Source organism: Chenopodium quinoa, unplaced genomic scaffold (assembly GCF_001683475.1).
Source record: "Chenopodium quinoa cultivar QQ74 unplaced genomic scaffold, ASM168347v1, whole genome shotgun sequence".
In the NCBI taxonomy this organism is placed as follows: domain Eukaryota; kingdom Viridiplantae; phylum Streptophyta; class Magnoliopsida; order Caryophyllales; family Amaranthaceae; genus Chenopodium; species Chenopodium quinoa.
Window position 1 is genome coordinate 683,469 of NW_018744583.1, and position 20,055 is coordinate 703,523.

Consider the following 20,055-nt stretch of genomic DNA (forward strand, 5'->3'; position numbering starts at 1 on the left):
ACCGAGTGATGACATTTTTCCAAATGAATGAAATTACATCCTTCGTCTTGATTCCCTTTACAGCCTCCGCCTCTACCCATTTAGTGAAGTAGTCGACGGAAACAAGTATGTATCTCCTTCCGCCTGTAGCAGGCGTATATGGACCCAGAATATCCATGCCCCACTTAGCAAACGGTAGTGGGCTATGAATGGTAGTGAGGTCAGTAGCCGGACGGTGAATTAGCTTGCCAAACCTTTGGCACTTGTCACATTTTTTCACCATCTCCATTGCATCTCCTTCTAAAGTAGGCCAAAAGTAGCCCTGCCGCCTTGCCCGTTGAGCAAGCGTCCTACCGCCTATATGGGAAGCACAGTAACCAGAGTGAAGATCGTCCAGTATCTCTCGCCCCTTTTCTGGAGTAACACACTTTAAGAAGGGTTGAAGGTACCCCCTTTTGTGAAGTTCTCCCTTTATTATTTCAAAACTGGTTGCTCGTTTTTTCAGTGCTGCCGCCTGTTGATGATCATCCGGCAGGGTACCATTTGTCAGATATGCCCTGATTGGATCCATCCAGGTTGAGCTTCTGTCTAAGATTCCAATAGGTTCTTCCTCAATGCTTCTCCTCTCCATTACTTCCCAAAAAACAGTTCGAGGAGTATCACAGGAGGCGGATGATGCTAATTTTGACAGTGCATCCGCCTGGTTGTTTTCTGATCTCGGCACTTGGGTCAGATTGAAATCCTCAAGGGAGCCGACTGCTTGTCGGACCGCCTGTAAATACTTGATCATGGTCGGATGGGTTGCTTCGTATTCGCCATTGTACTGACTCACTATCAATTGTGAATCGGACAGGCGTCTATTTTTCTTGCCCCTGCCGCCTTGCACATGCGGATTCGGCTAGTAAAGCTTCATATTCTGCCTCATTGTTTGAGGCCTGAAAACTGAAGCGTAGAGCATACTCGTACTTGTCGCCCTCTGGCGACTGACATATGACGCCTGCTCCACAACCATTTGAAGTAGAGCTTCCGTCCACATATACCTTCCAGACATGGTCTGTAACATGAGAGTCCGGAGGACGAGTCATCTCAACAATAAAGTCAGCAAAGGCTTGCCCCTTCACTGCTTTTCTAGGCTCGAAAGTAACTTCGAGGCTCTGAATTTCTATGGCCCATTTGATCATTCGGCCTGACGACTCCATGATGGTCAGTGGCCGCTTGATAGGTTGGTCTGTATACACGACGACTGCATGTGCCAAAAAGTAGGGCTTCAATTTTTTAACAGCCATGAAGAGTACAAGACCAAATTTCTCTACTAAGGGATACCTCAACTCGGCATTTTTCAGTACGTGACTGACAAAGTAGACCGGGAGCTGACAGCCGTCTCTTTCAGCAAGGAGAACAGCGCTTAACGCATGATCAGAGACGGCCAGGTACATGTAGAGTACTTCTTTGGGCAAAGGGCTGACCAGCCTCGGCAAGGAATGCAAGTGAACTTTCAATTTCTGGAAGGCGGCCTCAGCATCCGGCCCCCATTCAAACCTTGCCTTTTTCTTAATTGCCTAGAAAAAGTATAGGCATTGGTCGCCTGATCGGCTTAGAAATCTTCCCAAGGCCGCCAGACAACCTGTTAACTTCTGAACCTCTCGGATGGTACGAGGCGACTGCATGTCAATGACCGCCTGCACCTTCTCAGGGTTCGCCTCTATTCCTCTCTGATTGATAAGGAATCCGAGAAATTTCCCAGACTCAACTCCAAAGACACATTTCTTGGGATTGAGCATGACATGGTGCCGCCTGAGTGTGGCGAAAGTTTCTCGGAGGTCCGACAGATGATCTTTCTGAAGTTTAGACTTGACAATCATATCATCAATATATGCCTCGACATTTCTCCCAATTTGATCAAAGAACACAGTGTTTATCATTCGCTGGAAAGTGGCCGGGGCGTTCTTAAGACCAAACGGCATGACCGTGTAACAGTATAACCCCTGATCAGTGACGAAGGCCGTCTTCTCCTGATCTTTCTTCCATAAAGGAATTTGATGGAAACCAGAGTAGGCGTCCATAAAGCTCATCAAAGCATGGTCGGCTGTTGAGTCGACGAGGTTATCAATTTTAGGCAGAGGGTACTGTCTTTGGGGCACGCCTTGTTTAAGTCTGTGTAGTCTACACACATTCGCCAGGTGCCATTCGGCTTTTTAACAAGCACCACATTTGCAACCCAGTCTGGGAAGTAACATTGCCGAATGAACCCTGCATCAAGTAATTTTTTAACTTCGGCGGTTGCCGCCTGACTTCTTTCTTCGCCATGGTTCCGCTTCTTCTGCCTTACCGGCTTCTTTTTCGGATCCACAGCCAGTTTATGTACCGCCAGGTCAGGACTAATGCCTGGCATTTCGTGGACTTCGAATGCAAAGATGTCCTTGTATTCTTTCAATAGTTTGTGAAAGTCGTCACCCAGGACTCTCAGAGCAGTCGTCCCAACTTTGACTGTTCGCTCAGGACGTGAATCGTCTAAGATCAAGTCCGTATGCTCACCAGCCGGCTGAGGGCGGAATTCATCCGACCGCTGCTCTGCCAATGATTGCTATTTTCTGTCTTTTCTTGCGGCCCCTGTCTGGGATGCCTTTCTCTTCTTGCCACCTGCTTCTTGAACAGGCGCACTCTCCTTGACATTGTCAAGGTCTATTTTTCCACCACTCGACCCAGTGGCCATAACAGTGGGCTTGACATCCGAGAGATAGCACTCTCGGGCCATCCTCTGATCTCCCCTTAGGGACTCGACTGTTCCATTATCCCTCTCAAACTTGAGCAACATAAGAGATGGGATTATAACAGCCTTGGAATTATTCAGGGTTGGTCGTCCCAGAATCATGTTGTAGGCCGAGAGTTCTTTTACTACCAGGAACCGGACTACCATGTGTCGTCCTTCCCCTTTTTCGCCCAGGCGGATGGGTAAATCCACTCGTCCCACTGGGTAGACGACTCCTCCTCCAAACCCTACTAAAGGGTGGGATGCCGGATGTATGCAATCAGTCTGATATTTTAGTTTCGACAGACATTTGCTACTGATGAGATCTGAGGAGCTTCCGGTATCTATGAGGATTTGGCCAACTCTCGGGTTGGCCACTTTACATTCAATAACGATAGGGTCGTCATGCGGCCCTCTTACCCCTCCTAGATCTTCTTCAGTGATGACAATCTCAGGAAATGAATATTTGGAGGGTCGTTCTTGGTGACTGGAATTTACATCTAACCGCCTGATATTGTCTTTGTTGCCCCTAATAGTGGGGCCGCCTCCTGAGAAGCCGCCTGCAATGGTGTAGACGACTGCATCATCTGTATCGGAGCTGTCGGCCTGTTGATTCTTTTTGGCCGACTGCTTTTTCGAGGAAGTGTTCCCCGTAGATTTCTTGACATAAGTGTCAAGATCACCTTGCTCAGCCAGGCGGTCCAGATACCGCATGAGACTGATGCATTCATTGGTGTGATGACCAACATCTTCATGATAATCACAAAATTTTTCTTGGTTCCTACTGTTTGCAGAACCCTTCATGGGGACCGGCTTCTCAATTGAGATCCGTCCCTTGATTTCCTTTAGGATAAATTGGCTATCCTTGTTAAACACATACTTTGGGGAGTATGGTTTGAATTCTTTTTTCTTTTTCTGGGCCGGCTGTTTAGAGGAATCAGCCACCCAGACCTCTTTTCTCTTCTTGTCTTTGTTTGACGACTGTTTCTGTCGTCCTTCTCTTTTGTCGGACCTTTTCCCGTCCGACTGTTTTTATTGTACTACAAAGATCAGTCGCCTGTATATAGGCTTCCGCTTCAATCAAGGCCTCTTGAAGAGTCGCCACCCTCTTTCGGCCAAATCAAATTTGAAGGTCGACCCGTCTTTGAGACCTCTGAAAAAGTCAGTATAGGCTACTTCATCCGGTAACCCTTGAATCTGTATTCTCATCAGGTTAAACCGCCTGATGTAAGAACGAAGCCCCTCCTTCTCGCCTTGCTGAATTGTTCCTAAATCAAGGGTCGTCTTCTTTGCAGGGATGTTCATGGCGAAGTTGGAGGTGAATAAGTAAGCAAGCGTCTTGAAGTTATTTACACAACCAGGCGGCAGGTTGCCGAACCATTGTTGTGCGATTCCTTTGAGAGTCGCTGGGAAACACTTGCACCAAGTGGGATCATCCAACCCTTGAAGGTACATCAGGTTGGTGAATGCCATCAGATGGTCTTCTGGGTTAGTAGTGCCGTCATAGGCGCCTACTAATACGTTTTTCACTTTGGCCGGCTGAGCGGCTTCAGTAATTTCCTTGGAGAAGGCCGACGGCTGTTCACCAAGTCTAAGCAACCGTAGCTGCCAGTCCATAGGTTGGACATTTTTTGCTGCATGTCCACCAAACGGAGGTGGCTGTAAAAAATACTGTTGTTGCGGTACAAACGGTAAGTTTGGTACCGCCTGGTCGCTATGAAAGCCGGACTGACGGGAGGTGCCGCCTGACTGGCTCTTACGATACGACTGAGTATGCCTCATTGAGGTATTTCGCAGACTGTCTTGGAAGTTTGAAGTAGAGGCCGACTCTGAAAATCGGTCGCTCTTCTTCTGCTCTAGCAGTAGCCGAGCGTCTGTGTATGTTTTCCTCGACCCGTCCGCCTGAATATGACGAACAGGTTTCCTATTTCCTGGAGTAGGGAAACGGTATTTTGTGAAATCAAGGGCAGGTGGCTCCCACTTCCTAGATTTAGGATGAGGGGTCGCCTCTCGCCCTTGAACTGGTTTCCTCTTCAGTGAAGTGGAGGGTTTCTTAGCCGACTGCTCCTTGTCCAGAGCAGGCGGCTTCTTGTTGATCAACTCTTGAATTTCTCCCTTGAAGTCCCTCATGAAGGTCATGAGTTCGTTCCTTGTGATGGGAGCAGACCCATCAGTCGGCTGCTGCCGAACAGGCGGTGCGCCTGCTGGCTCACTTCTAGTTTGAAGATGTTCCCGTTCTCTCCTTTCGGTATGACGGGTACGTCGGGCCCTTAGGGTCCCGTCTGAAGCTGTGTGAGCTTCAACTTCAAATTCATTCTCAGTATCGTGGTCCGACTGAACTTGAGGGTCGTCTAGGGGACGCCTCTCTTCAGGAGTCGGTACAAACGTGGATGCCATCTCAGAAGTACTCTCCCCACAGAAGGCGCCAAATGTTTCGGGGTTTTCTGATGTCCTGCGGGAGAGTTACAATTCCGAGACTGGAACTGGACGCCTGTACCTGCAAAACAACGGAGACTCCTGGTGGTGGGAGCTCCGCCTCCAACGGTCAAGTTAGTACCTGATTAAGGAGTAATTAATGCGGAAATTAAAGTGATTGGGTCTCTCTAGGTGAGAGTGTTTAATGTGTGTAATCTGCGTTTTTAACGTGTTCAACATGTAATCTCCCTTAATGAGGATTAAGGGAGGTATTTATAACCTCGGGAAACGTGTCAATCTAGGTTTAGGTTAACCTTGGGTTGATTGGGCTTCCCTCGGAAGTTAGGCCTAGGTGACCGGTTATCCCAGGTGTCATGGGAAGGACACGTGTCGTGTCGTAATTGGTCCAAGGTGGACGGATCATTGCTTGACACGTGGCAGGCTCCTATTGGCCCATGTGACGGACACATGGCGGAACCTGATTGGTCCACTTGTCAGATGGTGATTGGTGGGAGCAAAATCCCCTAATCAGAGAGGTTAAGAGAATTGGAGAGGAGAAAGGAGAGGGAGAGGGGAACAGAAATGCAAAGGAGAAGGGAGAGGGAGGGGGGGATAGAATTGAAGACGGCAAGGGGAACGGTCCCGTTCAAGAGAATTCATTTAATGGAGAGAAGAGTAATGCAAAGGAGATGGAAGAGGAGAAAGGGAACGGTAATGTGCCTGTGAATGTAGGACATGGTTTTGATGGTGAGGATAGAATTGGAGACGGCAAGGGGAACGGTCCCATTCAAGAGAGTTCATTTAATGGAGAGAAGAGTAATGCAGAGGAGATGGAAGAGGAGAAAGGGAATTGTAATGTGCTTGTGAATGTAGGACATGGTTCTGATGGTGAGGATAGAATTAGAGACGGGAAGGGGAATGGTCCTGTTCAAGAGAATTCATTTAATGGAGAGAAGAGTAATGTAGAGGAGATGGAAGAGAAGAAAGGGAATGGTAATGTGCCTGTGAATGTAGGACATGGTTCTGATGGTGAGGGAAAAGAGATTTCCTATGATTCTTAAGATGAACCGGTTACCCCAGTAGAGCTGTGTACTTGCAAGTGGATTATGTTAACATCTGGAGGCCAAAGTACATTCGTAGGTTTCGAGAACCGTTGCTCTAGTTTTTCATGGATAATGCGTCGCGAAGACTCTGGAGTCTAGAGTGAGTCCCTAGTAAAACTGGAGTCAACTTACTAATACAGAATTGTTCACATTGACATGCAATATTCACTTATTTCATTCTGTTTTGTATAGGACTGATCACACTATGCTTAGTTTTGATGGCGATCGTGTGAAGCTGAATTTATGTAGGATGGTTGCAAGTTGTGTTGGACAGGTTTGTGATCAGGTAAGCCTTAAATTGAAATAATACTAGGAGTTTAATTATCGATTAGAATTATTGGGTTATTTCTTCCGTTCATAATTTTATGCAGTATGTTAGAGTTGCTTCTAAAATATATGAGAAGGTGTGGGAGAAGCAATTTGCTGGTAAGAGTAGGCGATTCATGCTAGATCTGTCATTTGGATTAAGTACAAGTTCCTTCTTCGTGGCAGCTTATTGGGAGCCAAGTATTATTATTAGCAGCCATGCTATTTGTAAGGTAGTTAGTCGAATTTAATTGTTGTGCTGGTGTGCAGATTATGGTCCTGAATGCTAACGGACACCTAGATAGAGTTGCTAAGATTTTGAAAGCTTACTGCAAAAAACATGAGGGAAATGCCCCCTAGTAGAGTCAATGTGGTATTACTCGTGTTTGACATATATGAATTTGCAATTGTTGTTGAGGGTTGCTAAATGGTTTCTGTTTTTTGGTTTCTTAATAAAGGTCTTTGTCCCGGTTGTTCGTGATGGGCATTGGTGGTGTGTTGCATTCTCGATGAACAGGGAGGAGGTTATTGTCATTGACTCAATTGAGACTAAAAACGCATGTGAAAGCAAGAGTCTTGAGGTTTACCAATTGAAAACTTTTGTGGTTGTATTTTTACCAAGTGAAAGCAAGAGACTAAAAATGAGATTTCAAATTAATTTTCAATGCACTAACTTTAGCTTCCACCACACAATTTGTTGCTGTTAGATTTCTGACTTTAGTTTTTCCATTTACATCCAGAAACAGCTGTGGAGTCCACATGATCATAGCAATAAAAGGGAATACTGGCAAATTCCTTAAAGTTATGCCTCCTGTAAGACAAATCCTCGTTTTGTGTACACAAGCTGTATGTTGTGTCTGATTTCGTGACTTTCTTATTGTATTCGAGGTTGCTGATATGTTGTTGTAGAGATCATGGGTCCTATGTGAAGATCTACTGTCGGAATTTAATCAATTACGCGAGAATGTCCTTGACCTCATCAAACCGCTAGTTTTGTAATCCTATCTTTGTCTACCACTTTGGCCATTTATTTATGAACTTACATATCTATTTTGCCTCTTGGCCACCATGTACATGTTCATATCGATGTTCATATTGGCCACCATCGGGAATAGTTGATTTTTTTTACTTCCCCAACTCCAAATGTAAGAAATTTATCTTTTGTTCCAAGTACATATATACATATTTAAAGCATAACTGAATTTGTGTCTCAATTATTTTAGAAATATAAAGCATAATTGAATAAGAGCAAACACAAATACTACTAGTAACACTTTCTCTTATTATATTATAAGTCATCATACACCTTAATTTACTACCTCTAGACTTAAGTTCCTACTTTCTTCATCATTAATAAAACAGCTAATAGTTCGTACCGGTACATTAGGTGACCCTAGTTCTAAGTAAACTCTTACATACTCAAAATGCAGGACTTACTTTAAACATTTTACTTTAACCTAAATAATTTAAACTCCAGACCAACTTCTTCCTTCCCAGACCAACTTCTTCTTTCCCAGCATTCTGTGGTGTTTCATCCTCATTTGTTGTAGTAGGCTTCATTAAAAGCTATGTTGTCCCTTCTTTTAAAGCCTCTAGGTTCTATGTGGGCCCATACAATAACTTCATCTACGAGTCCCTCCTCTGCTACAGTCTTTTAATCATTTAGATCTTCTCCGTTGTACCAAAGTCGAATGCGTTGCTCATCCACGTTGTGCTTAACTCCCCACTTCATGTACACGTCTTTGATGCAAGTTTCATTTCGCATCACAAACCTATTACTTTTGCGTCCTCCTGCCACAGTGCAAATGCAAATTATAGGGAATATTTCAAACACTTAACTTTGAGCCCCGCTGTGATCATGCACTTAAGTATGGTGGCGTCCATAGGGAAAGAAGCTAGAGCAAAAGAGTCGCCAACAAGTTTTAGGAACTTGTAAACCGTTCACAGGTGTAAAGGTTACACCCCATTCACGATCACAGAGATCGCTAACTCCATAATGGTTTGGAACCATGACTGAATATTCAGGGATGATGGTACGAATCCAACCTAAAAGAGATTGAACCCACCCTAAATCGGCCTCTACTTAATTCTTATGATATTCATGTGCGATTTCCTATCAACATACATACAACAAATTAGCCCTAAACCTATTTATTCTATGTTGGTTGATTATTAATACACAAATAAATCTATTATTGATGATCACTTAAATTAAAATCACATTAGCCTAAAATCAAATTATTAATTATCTTATTAGGCGTGATTCAAGTACAAATTCCCTTTAAACCTGCAGAAAAAGGCGTGATCAAGCAATAACAATAATATATCAAACAACATAACAATATCGACACAACAAGATCACCAAGAATCATCATCTTAATTCCTCTCTATAAGCTATAAATTTCTCTCTCTCTCTTTCTACATGTGCCTCTGAGTGCTAGTAGGTACGTTATGGGGGAGTTCAACAGGAAGGGGCTTCCCAGTCTACACATCATATACTATATTAGTTATCCACTACAACTTACTTTGCAACAAATATTGAATGTAGTAACTTAGTATATAGCAAATTAGTTTTATTTTTAGTTCTTATTTTTAGTAACTTAGTATATAGCAAATATTGAATGCACTAATTCATGACGATACATTCCTATCCATTATGATATTTGTTGTTACCTTATCATATGCTAGCACTAATTCATGACGATACATTCCTATCTCAAACGTGGTATCTTCTGGTGATATTAGCTGACCCCTCCAGAACAATCGTAAGTCCTTTGGCCACACACCCACTTTCTTGGCATACTCGTAGAAAAAACTATGAAAGCGGTTGTCTACGCTCATCTCTATCGGCTGCCCATAATCGTCAACATCCCCCCTTTTACCAAAAGGTCACACTTCGTGGTTAGGAGCTTCCCTTGAACGACCACACAATCATCCCACTTGTCAATTAGGTCCAGTGATTCATCGGATTCATTATCTGAGGAAGCCATTAAAGATATGTGGGTTTTTGGTTTGCTATAAACATTGGTTGAGTGGAGTTTGAGTGGAGTTCTATAATACAACTACTTTGGTTGTGTGTGTGTTTTACTGGTTGCTGTAATTTATAGGGAAGGAAAGGGAATACCTTGCTATGTTTCCAAATTGCAAGTTTTTTTGGTTGGTGGGAGTTAAATATGATTAATGCTTTACATAAATTAAATGCATAGGCTATATCCATTATGATATGGATTAATTGCCAAACTCTATGTTAGATATGTCTTTTCATGATATTTTATTGTTTTACAGTTTTAAGTGAAGGTAACTAAATCACAAACATTATTCTAATTTGACCGAATCCTAACGAGTAATATTTGTTTCTTCTAATTTCGTTTCAGCATATGCATATTTCGTGTACTACAAGCATAACAAATAAAAATTGCATCTACTATCATAAAAATTAAAACATGAACACATTGCTAGCACCATGAAAATACTTTAGACTAAACAACATAAAGAAACAAAACAACAGTGCTTGATATGAACTACAGAGTTGGAGGTACAACCAGCTACCACTCATCTTCACTCTCCGAGTTCTTGTACTCATCAGACTCACGACCAGAATCAGAGCTACCCCTTTCACGGTCTAATAACTTCATTCCATAATTTTCATAGGCATCTTGAGTATTTTCCGTATATGCGGGAGGGAATTCATTGGTTTGATACGGAAGATTATTCACAATACGACTACATAGAGTGGGTTATACCCCGTTCAAACTGCACATAAGGGTTACGAATTCTTTATATTCAACCGCATTTTCATTGAACAAATTGCAAAAGTCTTCATCAGCAAGCTGTATCCAAGTAACAACACCCTTTGGTTTCTTCTTCTCTGGTTCTTCTTCACTGGTTTCTTCATCAATTTCATTTCCTTCTTCCTTAAGCGTGTCTAAATGTAGAGTTGCAAACTCTCTTCTGAACGTAACCAATGCCCAAGAATAATTACCATGTTCCTCTTCAAGTTTGTCTAACACGGAGTTCCACTCTTCTAGCTTCATGAACATGTGCAAAAAAGCAGATAAGTGCCTATAAGTTCATAATATTTGCACCTAAAAACATAAGTACGCAAAGTGGAGAGTTGAAATGAGAAACTTATCGTGTAAAGATTGAGCATGTAATACAACATGCAATATGCCTCCTTCCTAAATTTTAACGTGTTTCTTATCTTAAAAGGTTTGAGGAATGGGTATTCGGGATGGAAATCAATGTCCGCCACTACGAGATACAGCGGCGAGTTGGTGGTTGTACATTTGCCTTCTATTCCTAGCTTTCAATGTAAGGTAGCCTAGGTCAGCTTGGAGAATATCAGGGCCGTCTTTGATTCTTTGTTCTAGTTCAGCTAGATCAACAATGGATTTTGGTTGGGAACAGGTGGGGATAGAAAATGATAGCTGCACTTTTGTAGTGGGTTTTCCATTTGTGGGATTTGAAGTGCTGGAAAATCGGAGGAAGGAAGAACACGGGAGTCGGGGGTCCATATATATAGTTGGTTTGCAACAAAAATTTGAATCGGGCCGCCATTTGTAAAAAAAGATACTTTCACTGGCGGGAACACGAAAAAATAAAAAAACTAAGCCAAATTTTAAAAACAAAATATATGGAGTATTCCACAGACTACGTCATTCATACAAACACCCATTGACATACTAAAACTTTAACTTGACATATTAATTCGGCAAAATAAAAAGCACTACATAAACTGCATCACATGACATTATACTTGCAACTAACAACAGTACAACATAAAACAAAGGACAACCTAATATAAAGACACATATAGAAGTCAAGGAGATGACGTTCAACAAAATACTAGTATAGTCCGGTTTATACAATGACATACTAAATATTTTGAATGACTTGAACATAACCCAAAATGAAGTCATTGAGGACAATACATACTACTACACTTGGCTGATATGATGACATACTAAATAATTTGTATGACTTGAACATAACCCAAAATGAAGTCATTCAGGAAATTTGAGACCACTAAAAAATATGTTTGGTATAACCATAAAAAAAAAATACTATGTTCATATTAACTACTCCGTACTACCTCCATTTCTTATTAACTACAAAGGAGTTTTTTTTTTTTTTTTTTTTTTTTTATTGCAATTAATAAGAAACAAAGATAGTAATAACTATTTAAGTTAAAATATGTTTGGTATAACCACAAAAAAACTACTCAGATTATTTTCTCAAATAAATAAATAAATAAATAAAGGTCAAGTTCCAAGTTCTTATCCATGACCAGTGGACCACCAAATTCAATGTGGCTCTAATAAGACACTAAGACAGTTAGCCTTGGTAACACGTTGTTCCTACTTCCAATATTGAGCTACACACTTCACTAAAATATCCTCACATGAAACAGACTTGTAAATTATCACCGGTCACACACTCACACAACACATTGTTATTCTATCAAAAAATTATCACTGAGTATGTGATTGTTTCATCCTTTCTTTAATGAATTTAATAATTGAACTTTTACGCTATACAAACTCTTGAATAAACCTGATTCATATTTGTTTATTTTAAACAACTAATATCAGGATTACAATTTTCTATGTCTCATAAATAATACTTACTTCCTTATTGTAACCAATAAGAAACGGGGGTAGTATATGATAAAACAAATTAATTGCATGCAAGATATATTTGTAATTCAAGGCAACAAATTTTATTTTATTTTAAAAAAAAATAAATTTAAATACGGTAAGATAAGGGGTGGGCACCCACCCTATCACAAAAATGAGGGACTGGATGAGGAATTGAATCCCCAATCACTTGAGGGGAGATGGAGGGACTAACCATGTATCTATCAATCTCCTCATTCCTCAAGCAACAAAGTAAAATACAAGCATGAAATTAAGAAAAAAGAAGGCACCTTTTTTTCAACAAAATCAACCCAAAAACGAGACACGGCCTTCTGATAAGGATCATACGGCAACAAAGGGTTGTTCTTATTCCAAACCTCATCAATGTACTCAACAATAATAAGAGATTCACTAACGGGTTTGTTGTTATGAACGAGAACCGGAATTTTCTTATGAATCGGGTTCATTTTAAGTAGCAATTCACTCTTGTTTCTTAAATCTTCATCTTTATATTCATACTAGATAAAACCCGTGCGATGCACGTTTTGTTTGTATTTTTTAAAACAAATATTTTTTGTATTATGTGATTAAATTTGTTATTTTATTTGTTGTATATAGTATATTATTTAATATTTTTATTTTAAAAGAAATTATGAATTATCTCTCATTGGCTATATATGTAGATAAAATTCCTAATTTCAAAAGATAATATATTATATTTAATTAATTTAATGTTTAAAATCTCATTCGTTAATTTTTCTTATGTGGCATTTGAATTATTTAATTTTAAAAGAATTTACAAATCTCTTATTTGATTGGCTAACACCAAAATTTATTATCCTACATGGTGCGTTAAGAAAATTTTATCCTACGTGGCTCTCTAAGAACTGAAAAAAAAGAAAAAAAAAAAAAAAAAAAAAAAAAAAAAAAAAAAAAAAAAAAACTCCCCTTTATATTTATTTATATATATATATATATATATATATATATATATATATATATATATATTAGATTTCAGTCATTTTTCAGCTAATGCTACCCTTACTCGCTACCCTTATGGGCTTGGCCAATAATCCAATAATACCAATTCATTTGCCATTTTTTTTAAGAGAATTAAATAATTTAGAGGTGTTTTTTTTTTCAAAAAATTTTATGTTGTAGTAAAAGTTATGGGAAGGAAAGGGTGTATATATATAGGGGTTATGGAATGGGTAAGTGGAGAAAAGTGTGGAAATTATTGGTCATCGATAGTTCTCGTGGTTTAGGATTTTCTGTTGGTGTGTGGTCATGGGTGACGACATAGTAGGTTGTTTTTTGTAAGAATGTAAAATCCATGTGACAGTTCTCATTTCAGTCATTTTTCCCTTTATATTCCCTCTGTTTTATAATTACTGATACGGTTTTTATTTTCGTCCGTCCCACAATAATTGACACGTTTCTAAATATAGCACAAACCATAAATTTATAATTATTTTCTTCTTCTCTTCCATAGCCCATTGATTTTTGAGAAACAATTTCAACCATATAAAGAAAATCAACAAGAATCTTGTTACAAACAAATGTATTAAATGGTTTCACTCTAAGTTTTCTTAAACTATGTGTCCATCTCAACGTCTCAGATATTTTGGGATGGAAGGAGTACAACTCAATTAAATTGACTTCGGATTCATTCAGTATCGCTGTAGTTTTCTGTTTTTTGTTTTCCAAAATCATATGATATATATGTCATATAATCAATGAAAATCTAGGGGATACATAGAGGTACAGCGGTACCCGATTCCACCAAAAATAAATAAAAGGATGACAAAGAGATTGCTTCTTGTATCGTATAACAAGTTCGTTAAAAGTTTGGAAGTTGTTTCTTTAATTATTCTTGCATCGGTCTCAATCAACTTAGGTTTATTCTCTTCACCTTATTTTTATTACTCCCTCCATTTCCTAATAATTACAGTAATAGGTATTGCACAATGTTTTAGGGGATTTATTCTATATCTAGTACACCTTATTTTTTCTTATTTCCAATCAAATCTAAAAAATAAGTTCAGATTAATTAAATCGAAAAAAATAGGTTTCATTCATACTTTGTCGGTTTTTTTTATCGTAAAATCCTTTTTTCATAGAGGAAAAATTATGAAAATTACATAATATTAAAATACATCCTATTACGAATATCGTCCATTTTATATACTTTTTTCTTATAGACTAGTGTAAATATAAGGTTAGAGTTTGGTCAAATCAAACAATCAATTCACACCAGATAAATTAAGATTTCATCAGCTCATATCAGATAATAAAAAATAAGGCAAACTAAACATAACCTTATATGGTGGGGAACTGGGGATCTAAGAGGAAATATTAAACTCCCTCCACGTTTTTTTTAAATGTGTCACTACTTGAGATTTGCACTATTCATATGTTGTCATTGACTTAATTGTTTTACTACTATATAATTTGTAAACATGATCTATAACATATTCTTGGATTTCTTACAATGTCTACTTTCATAATACAATGTATGTTTTATTTAAGTTTTACTAATATCTAATTAAAGTTATTTATGGTCAAAGTCGTGCCTCGACAAGTGTGAAAACTCGATCAAGTAATGCTTACAAAATCAGAGGGAATAATATAATGTATATTTATCGGGATATATTTCCTATTTAATTCTTATTTTGGAGAGAAATGATAAAAAAAAAATAGTGTAAGAAAGGTTAGTGAGAAAATACAATAATAAAATATTTGTGCAAGTAGGGTTAGTGGGGAAAAGAAATAGTATAATAATAGTGCGCTGAGGGTTATCAAATTAGGAAGGTTTGTAATTAATACAAAACGGATAAAAAAAGAAAAGTTTTGCAATTTTTGCGAAATAGAGAAGTATAGAGTAGTTTTTTTTTTTACTATATTATTCTTTTTATTATTAAGCCAGACCAGATTGTATCACCAAATTTTAGATTAGATCACCCTAGACCATATTTTCTTATTTTAATTTGATTATTTTAATATATATGTTACTTTGTATTTGTTCATATTTGATATAATTATGAAAATTAGATATTTGAAAATTACACTTTGGGATTAATAATCTAACAATATCATATTAGGTATGAATAAGTGGCAAAGGACACAATAAGTAGTTTATTTATTACAGAGGACATAATAAGTAATCTAATATAATTTTTTATGTTAATTTGTTCAATTAATTATATGACCTATGGTTGCTTATAAATCAAGATTTTGTAATTTTGAATTATTAAGAATTGAACGTGGAAATAAATAGTTACCTCTAACTCCAATTCGAATCAATTGTTAATTGTTTTCTGATTGAGATGGTTAGTATTAGTTGATTATAAAGAGATTGAGATAAAGTATTATCGCCTTGCCTATTAGAAATGGTGGAGCCAATATAAAAAGAAATAAATAAATTAAATTAAATTTTGTATAAAAGAAAAGAAAAAGAAATGACATGAATAACCATTGATGATGAACTCGTACTAAGTTTATTGTAAATTCATAAATTATAAGATATAAAAAAGCACCATTTTAACCTTCACTGCTTTGCGTCGAGAGCCTAGGACCTAAAATGAAATAATAAAAATAAGAAAATACATAGTAGAAGAAATAAAGTGATGAGTTAGAAAAATTTCAAGCAAATGGATGAAAGTTGGGATTGAAATTAAGGTTACTTATAGTAATAATGAAAGGATATGGTATTGCCCAGGCCAGTCGTGGCGCAAGAGTGTGTATTGGACGCAGAAGGCATGCGATAATCACCAAGCTGTAATGGCTTGCAAACTTCCAATAATTACGACACTTACCGCAACTCCGTGCGTAAGGTGCACAGTTGTGCACAGATGTATCGTTGTGCCCGATCTCCATACTTGGCAGCATCAGTTTTTTCAATCTTTAAGAGTAAGGATTTTCTTGAAGGCTGGGATCTGATAGCAATTGGGCTTTCGGGGATTTTTTGAGTTGGACTAATTAGGCTTTAGAAGGTTAGATGATGAGATGTGATAATTTCTTATTCCTACACCCTAGTGTAGGTAAAGATACCTACACCCCTACCTACCTCCCTCCCAAACAAAGGTTTTTGTATTTTTTGTTAAAAAAGAAAATAAAAAAAATAGATATCACCATTGATATCTTCTAAAAGCTTCATTTTATAGTTTCTCTCTGAAAAACATTCATCCTTCATTTTTGCTTCCAAATTTTTTTATCATCTCCATTTTCTCTTTCCAAAAACCTTCATCTTCAATTTTTAAGAAATTTTTACTTTTACTACCTCCAAATAACCACTTTTGGTTTTTACCACCTTCATAAAAAAAAGTTTTATTTTACCTCCACATAAAAAAATTAAAGTTGGCTTGTACCACCAATCACCCCCAACTAACGGATTCTGTCCATAAATCCGTTAATGGGGCCACCATTTACACGTGTCACCATTTTATTGGGTGTAAAAAAGAAAAATAAAAAAAAATTTAATAAAATCAAAACCATCCAACCCAGCCACCGTCGTCGGCATTCCTTCCGTAACCCTTTCCCTTCCGACCCCTCCCATCGAATTCCAACCCCAGCTCGCCCTAGCCCTAACACCGGATTTCGACCCCTTTTCCACCTACCGAATTCCGAACATCCTAAAACCCTAGCCACCGCCAAATTTTGACCTCCTCCCTAGCCACCACCTAATTCCGACCCATTCCCTAGCCACCACCAAATTCCGACCCCTCCATAGCCCCACACGAAATTCCGACCAACCGAGGTGGGGTTGATTTTGTTCCCCACTGATTGGCATGAAAGATCGGGGGAGATGAAGAGGAAATGTCAAAAAGGTGGGCCCTACTAACGGATTCATGGATGGAATCCGTTAGTTGGTGGTAAAATCCAATTTTTGGAAATTTTGTTGGTGGTAAAATACAACTTTCTTTTATGGAGGTGGTAAAAGCCATTAAGTGGTAAAAGTCAAAATTTTATAATTTTTATTTACTCTCCAAAAGCCTTCATATTTTCCATCATAGAAGTTTCATCATCATCTATTTATGTCACTCATTACCGGAGCTTCATTGTTGACGCAAATCCGTTGATGAGGTACTAATTTCTTTCTATTATTTTTTCATTCCCATTACTTGATATACTTGTTAAATAATGATTAGATTAACCTAATTTTTTCCCTAATTGATTGTCAAATCATAGAAGGAAGATCTAAAAAAGCTGGTAAGTGTTATTGGATTAATTTTTTTTTTTATAAACTTTATTGTGGATGAATATAATTATAGCTTAATTATGTATAGTATACTATATTTTGTGTTAAGTTAATTTATGGTGTGATATTTTATTATAAAATTGTTAGATATAAAAATATTGAAAATTGTGTAAAATTGTCCTAATTTTCTAGACAGTTTGATCTATTTTGTTGGATTATTGAAATGTAAATTTAGTTTACCGTGAAAAATAATTTTTGATAAATGTTAATTTCATTATGATAGATATACATTAGCGTATTAGTAAATTGTCATTCGCATATCCATAGACGAGCATTAAATTTTCAGATAAATGTTCATATTATTGTAATCTTCATCACATATTTTCTCTAGAACTAAAGAATTTGGGTAAGAGTTTGTAATTTATTTTACTTTATATATATATATATATATATATATATATATATATATTGTTTAGGGTAAAAATACCCTGTCCACGTGGACCAATCGCGTGCTGACATTTGTCAGCATCAGAGAGGTTGTGAGTGAACCAACCCCCATGGTGACACGTGGCACTCCAACCCATGAAAGGGGAATTGATCCCCTTATTCTATAAATAGAGGAAAATCCTCATTTATTGCATATTCAAAATTATACACACAAAACCCGAGCAATATTAATTGCAGAATTCTCTCGGAATCCGAGAGAAAAACCTTTACATTATGCATTTTTATACATCCATATACGTTCTAACTTGATCTTCGGAGGCGGAATTCCGCCCAATCGGAGTTTTTAGTGGTTTTGCAGGTACAAACGGTCGACGCACATTCTTGGAATTGTAACTCTCCCGAAGGACTCCAAAAACCCCGAAACATTTGGCGCCGTCTGTGGGGAGAGTACTTCTGAGATGGCTTCACAGCAGTCTGTACCGCCTGTTGATGAGAACCGGCCTTTGGCCGAAGTAGAAGTCTATATAGACCAAGAGAGTGGTGACGACTTCGAAGTCGACACCTATGTGGCCCCAAACGGGTCACTCAGAATAAGGCGCACTCGTTCCAAGGAAACAAAGGAACGGGGCGAAAACAAAACAAGTCCAAGCAACCCAACCGTCAAGCCGACTAGGTTACCCAAGGCGGCGGAGGGTGCTACTCCCGTTACTAGAGACGAACTCATGAATTTCATGACGAGTTTCAAAGGGGAAATCAAGGACCTGATAAACAAGTCAACTGGCACCAACAAGGGTCAGTCGGCCAAGAAGCCTTCTCCCTCAGGGAAGAAGCACGTTAAGGATCGTGTGCCTACTCCTCACCCTAAACCAAAGGAGGCGGATGGGCCCATAATCGATCTTTTAAAGCTCCGTTTCCCTGAATTAGGGAAAAGGAAGGCCATCCGGCAAGTTCAGCCAGATTTATAAAAAAGGACTTACTCGAATGCTTGGATGTTAATCCAGCAGATTCGAAGTCAACAGTTGTCTGAGTCGGCCTCAACGTCGACTTACCCAGATAGTTTCCAGAATACTTCAATGAAGTATTCGGAAACAAATCAAGAGAGTTAGTCACGCGGCTTATCCGTACATACTGGCCCTCAGATTATCCAGCCGGCTCCGTATGTGCCCCAACAGCCATACATGCCATATGGATCACCATACATGCAGCCAGCCCTCTTCGGGGGTCAGGCAGCACTGAATGTCCAGCCTATGGATTAGCAGCTCCGGCTGCTAAACCTTGGGGAACAGCCGTTGGCGTTCTCCTGGGAAATAACTGAGGCGGCTTAGCCGACAAAGGTTAAGAATGTGTTAGTCGGTACCTATGACGGTACCACCAACCCGGAAGACCACCTAATGGCTTACACTAACCTCATGTACTTACAGGGGTTGGATGACGCTGCCTGGTGCTGATGCTTCCGGGCGACATTGAGAGGCATAGCCCAACAATGGTTTGGCAATCTGCCAGCTGGTTGCATCAATAACTTCAAGACACTTGCATACTTGTTCGTGTCCAACTTCTCTATGAACATCCCAGCCAAAAAGACAAGTCTTGATTTGGGGGCTATTCAGCAGGGAGATGGAGAAGGGCTAAGATCCTATGTCAGGCGGTTCAATTTGATGAGAATTCAGATTCAGGGGCAGTCTGACGAAGTAGCCTACACAGACTTCTTCAAGGGTCTGAAGGACGGGTCAACTTTCAAACTCGACTTAGTCAGAAATAGGATGGCTACCCTCCAAGAAACTTTGATGGAAGCCGAAGCCTATATACAGGCGACGGAGATTTGTGCTATCAAGCAGCCGTTGGACCCTAAAAAGTCCAACAAAAAAGAGAGCCGGTTAAAAGAAAAGAAGTCTGGGTGGCAGAAAATTCTAGTCAGCCGTCCCAGAAGAAAAAGAAAGAGTTGAAGTCGTACGTCCCCAAGTACGAGTTCAACAAGGACTGCTCCTCCATCCTCATGGAGATTAAAGACCGGTTGACCATTGAGAAACTAGCTCCAATGAAAAGTCCCATCAAAAGCCTACATATTCCGTAGAGGGAGATTTGGGGGTGCTACAACGTTAGCAGTTAATTCATAACCTGGTTATGATGCCTACGCCCGGCCAATGGTCTCCTGCATCCTATCAAACAACGATGACATCTACCAAAAGGGTAACTCGCACCGGGTAAACGAATGTTCTAGGTTGG

The 20,055-nt window shown here is 39.1% G+C and overlaps 1 protein-coding gene and 1 long non-coding RNA gene across 2 annotated transcripts; one reads left to right on the forward strand and one right to left on the reverse strand.

The window, feature by feature from the left end:
- The first annotated feature begins 5,611 nt into the window (after positions 1-5,611).
- LOC110699495 lies at positions 5,612-7,746 on the forward strand. The gene is made up of 4 exons (XR_002506909.1): positions 5,612-6,346; positions 6,439-6,532; positions 6,618-7,133; positions 7,293-7,746. It is a non-coding gene; the product is annotated as an uncharacterized LOC110699495 (long non-coding RNA).
- A 2,130-nt stretch (positions 7,747-9,876) lies between these two features.
- Positions 9,877-12,780, reverse strand: LOC110699494 (glutathione S-transferase U22-like). The gene is made up of 2 exons (XM_021876989.1): positions 12,479-12,780; positions 9,877-10,580 (listed from the first exon to the last, which is right to left on the reverse strand). Exons 1-2 carry the CDS (start codon positions 12,653-12,655, stop codon positions 10,290-10,292), a joined length of 468 nt encoding a protein of 155 aa, XP_021732681.1. The 5' UTR covers positions 12,656-12,780; the 3' UTR covers positions 9,877-10,289.
- Between the last annotated feature and the right edge of the window lie 7,275 nt (positions 12,781-20,055).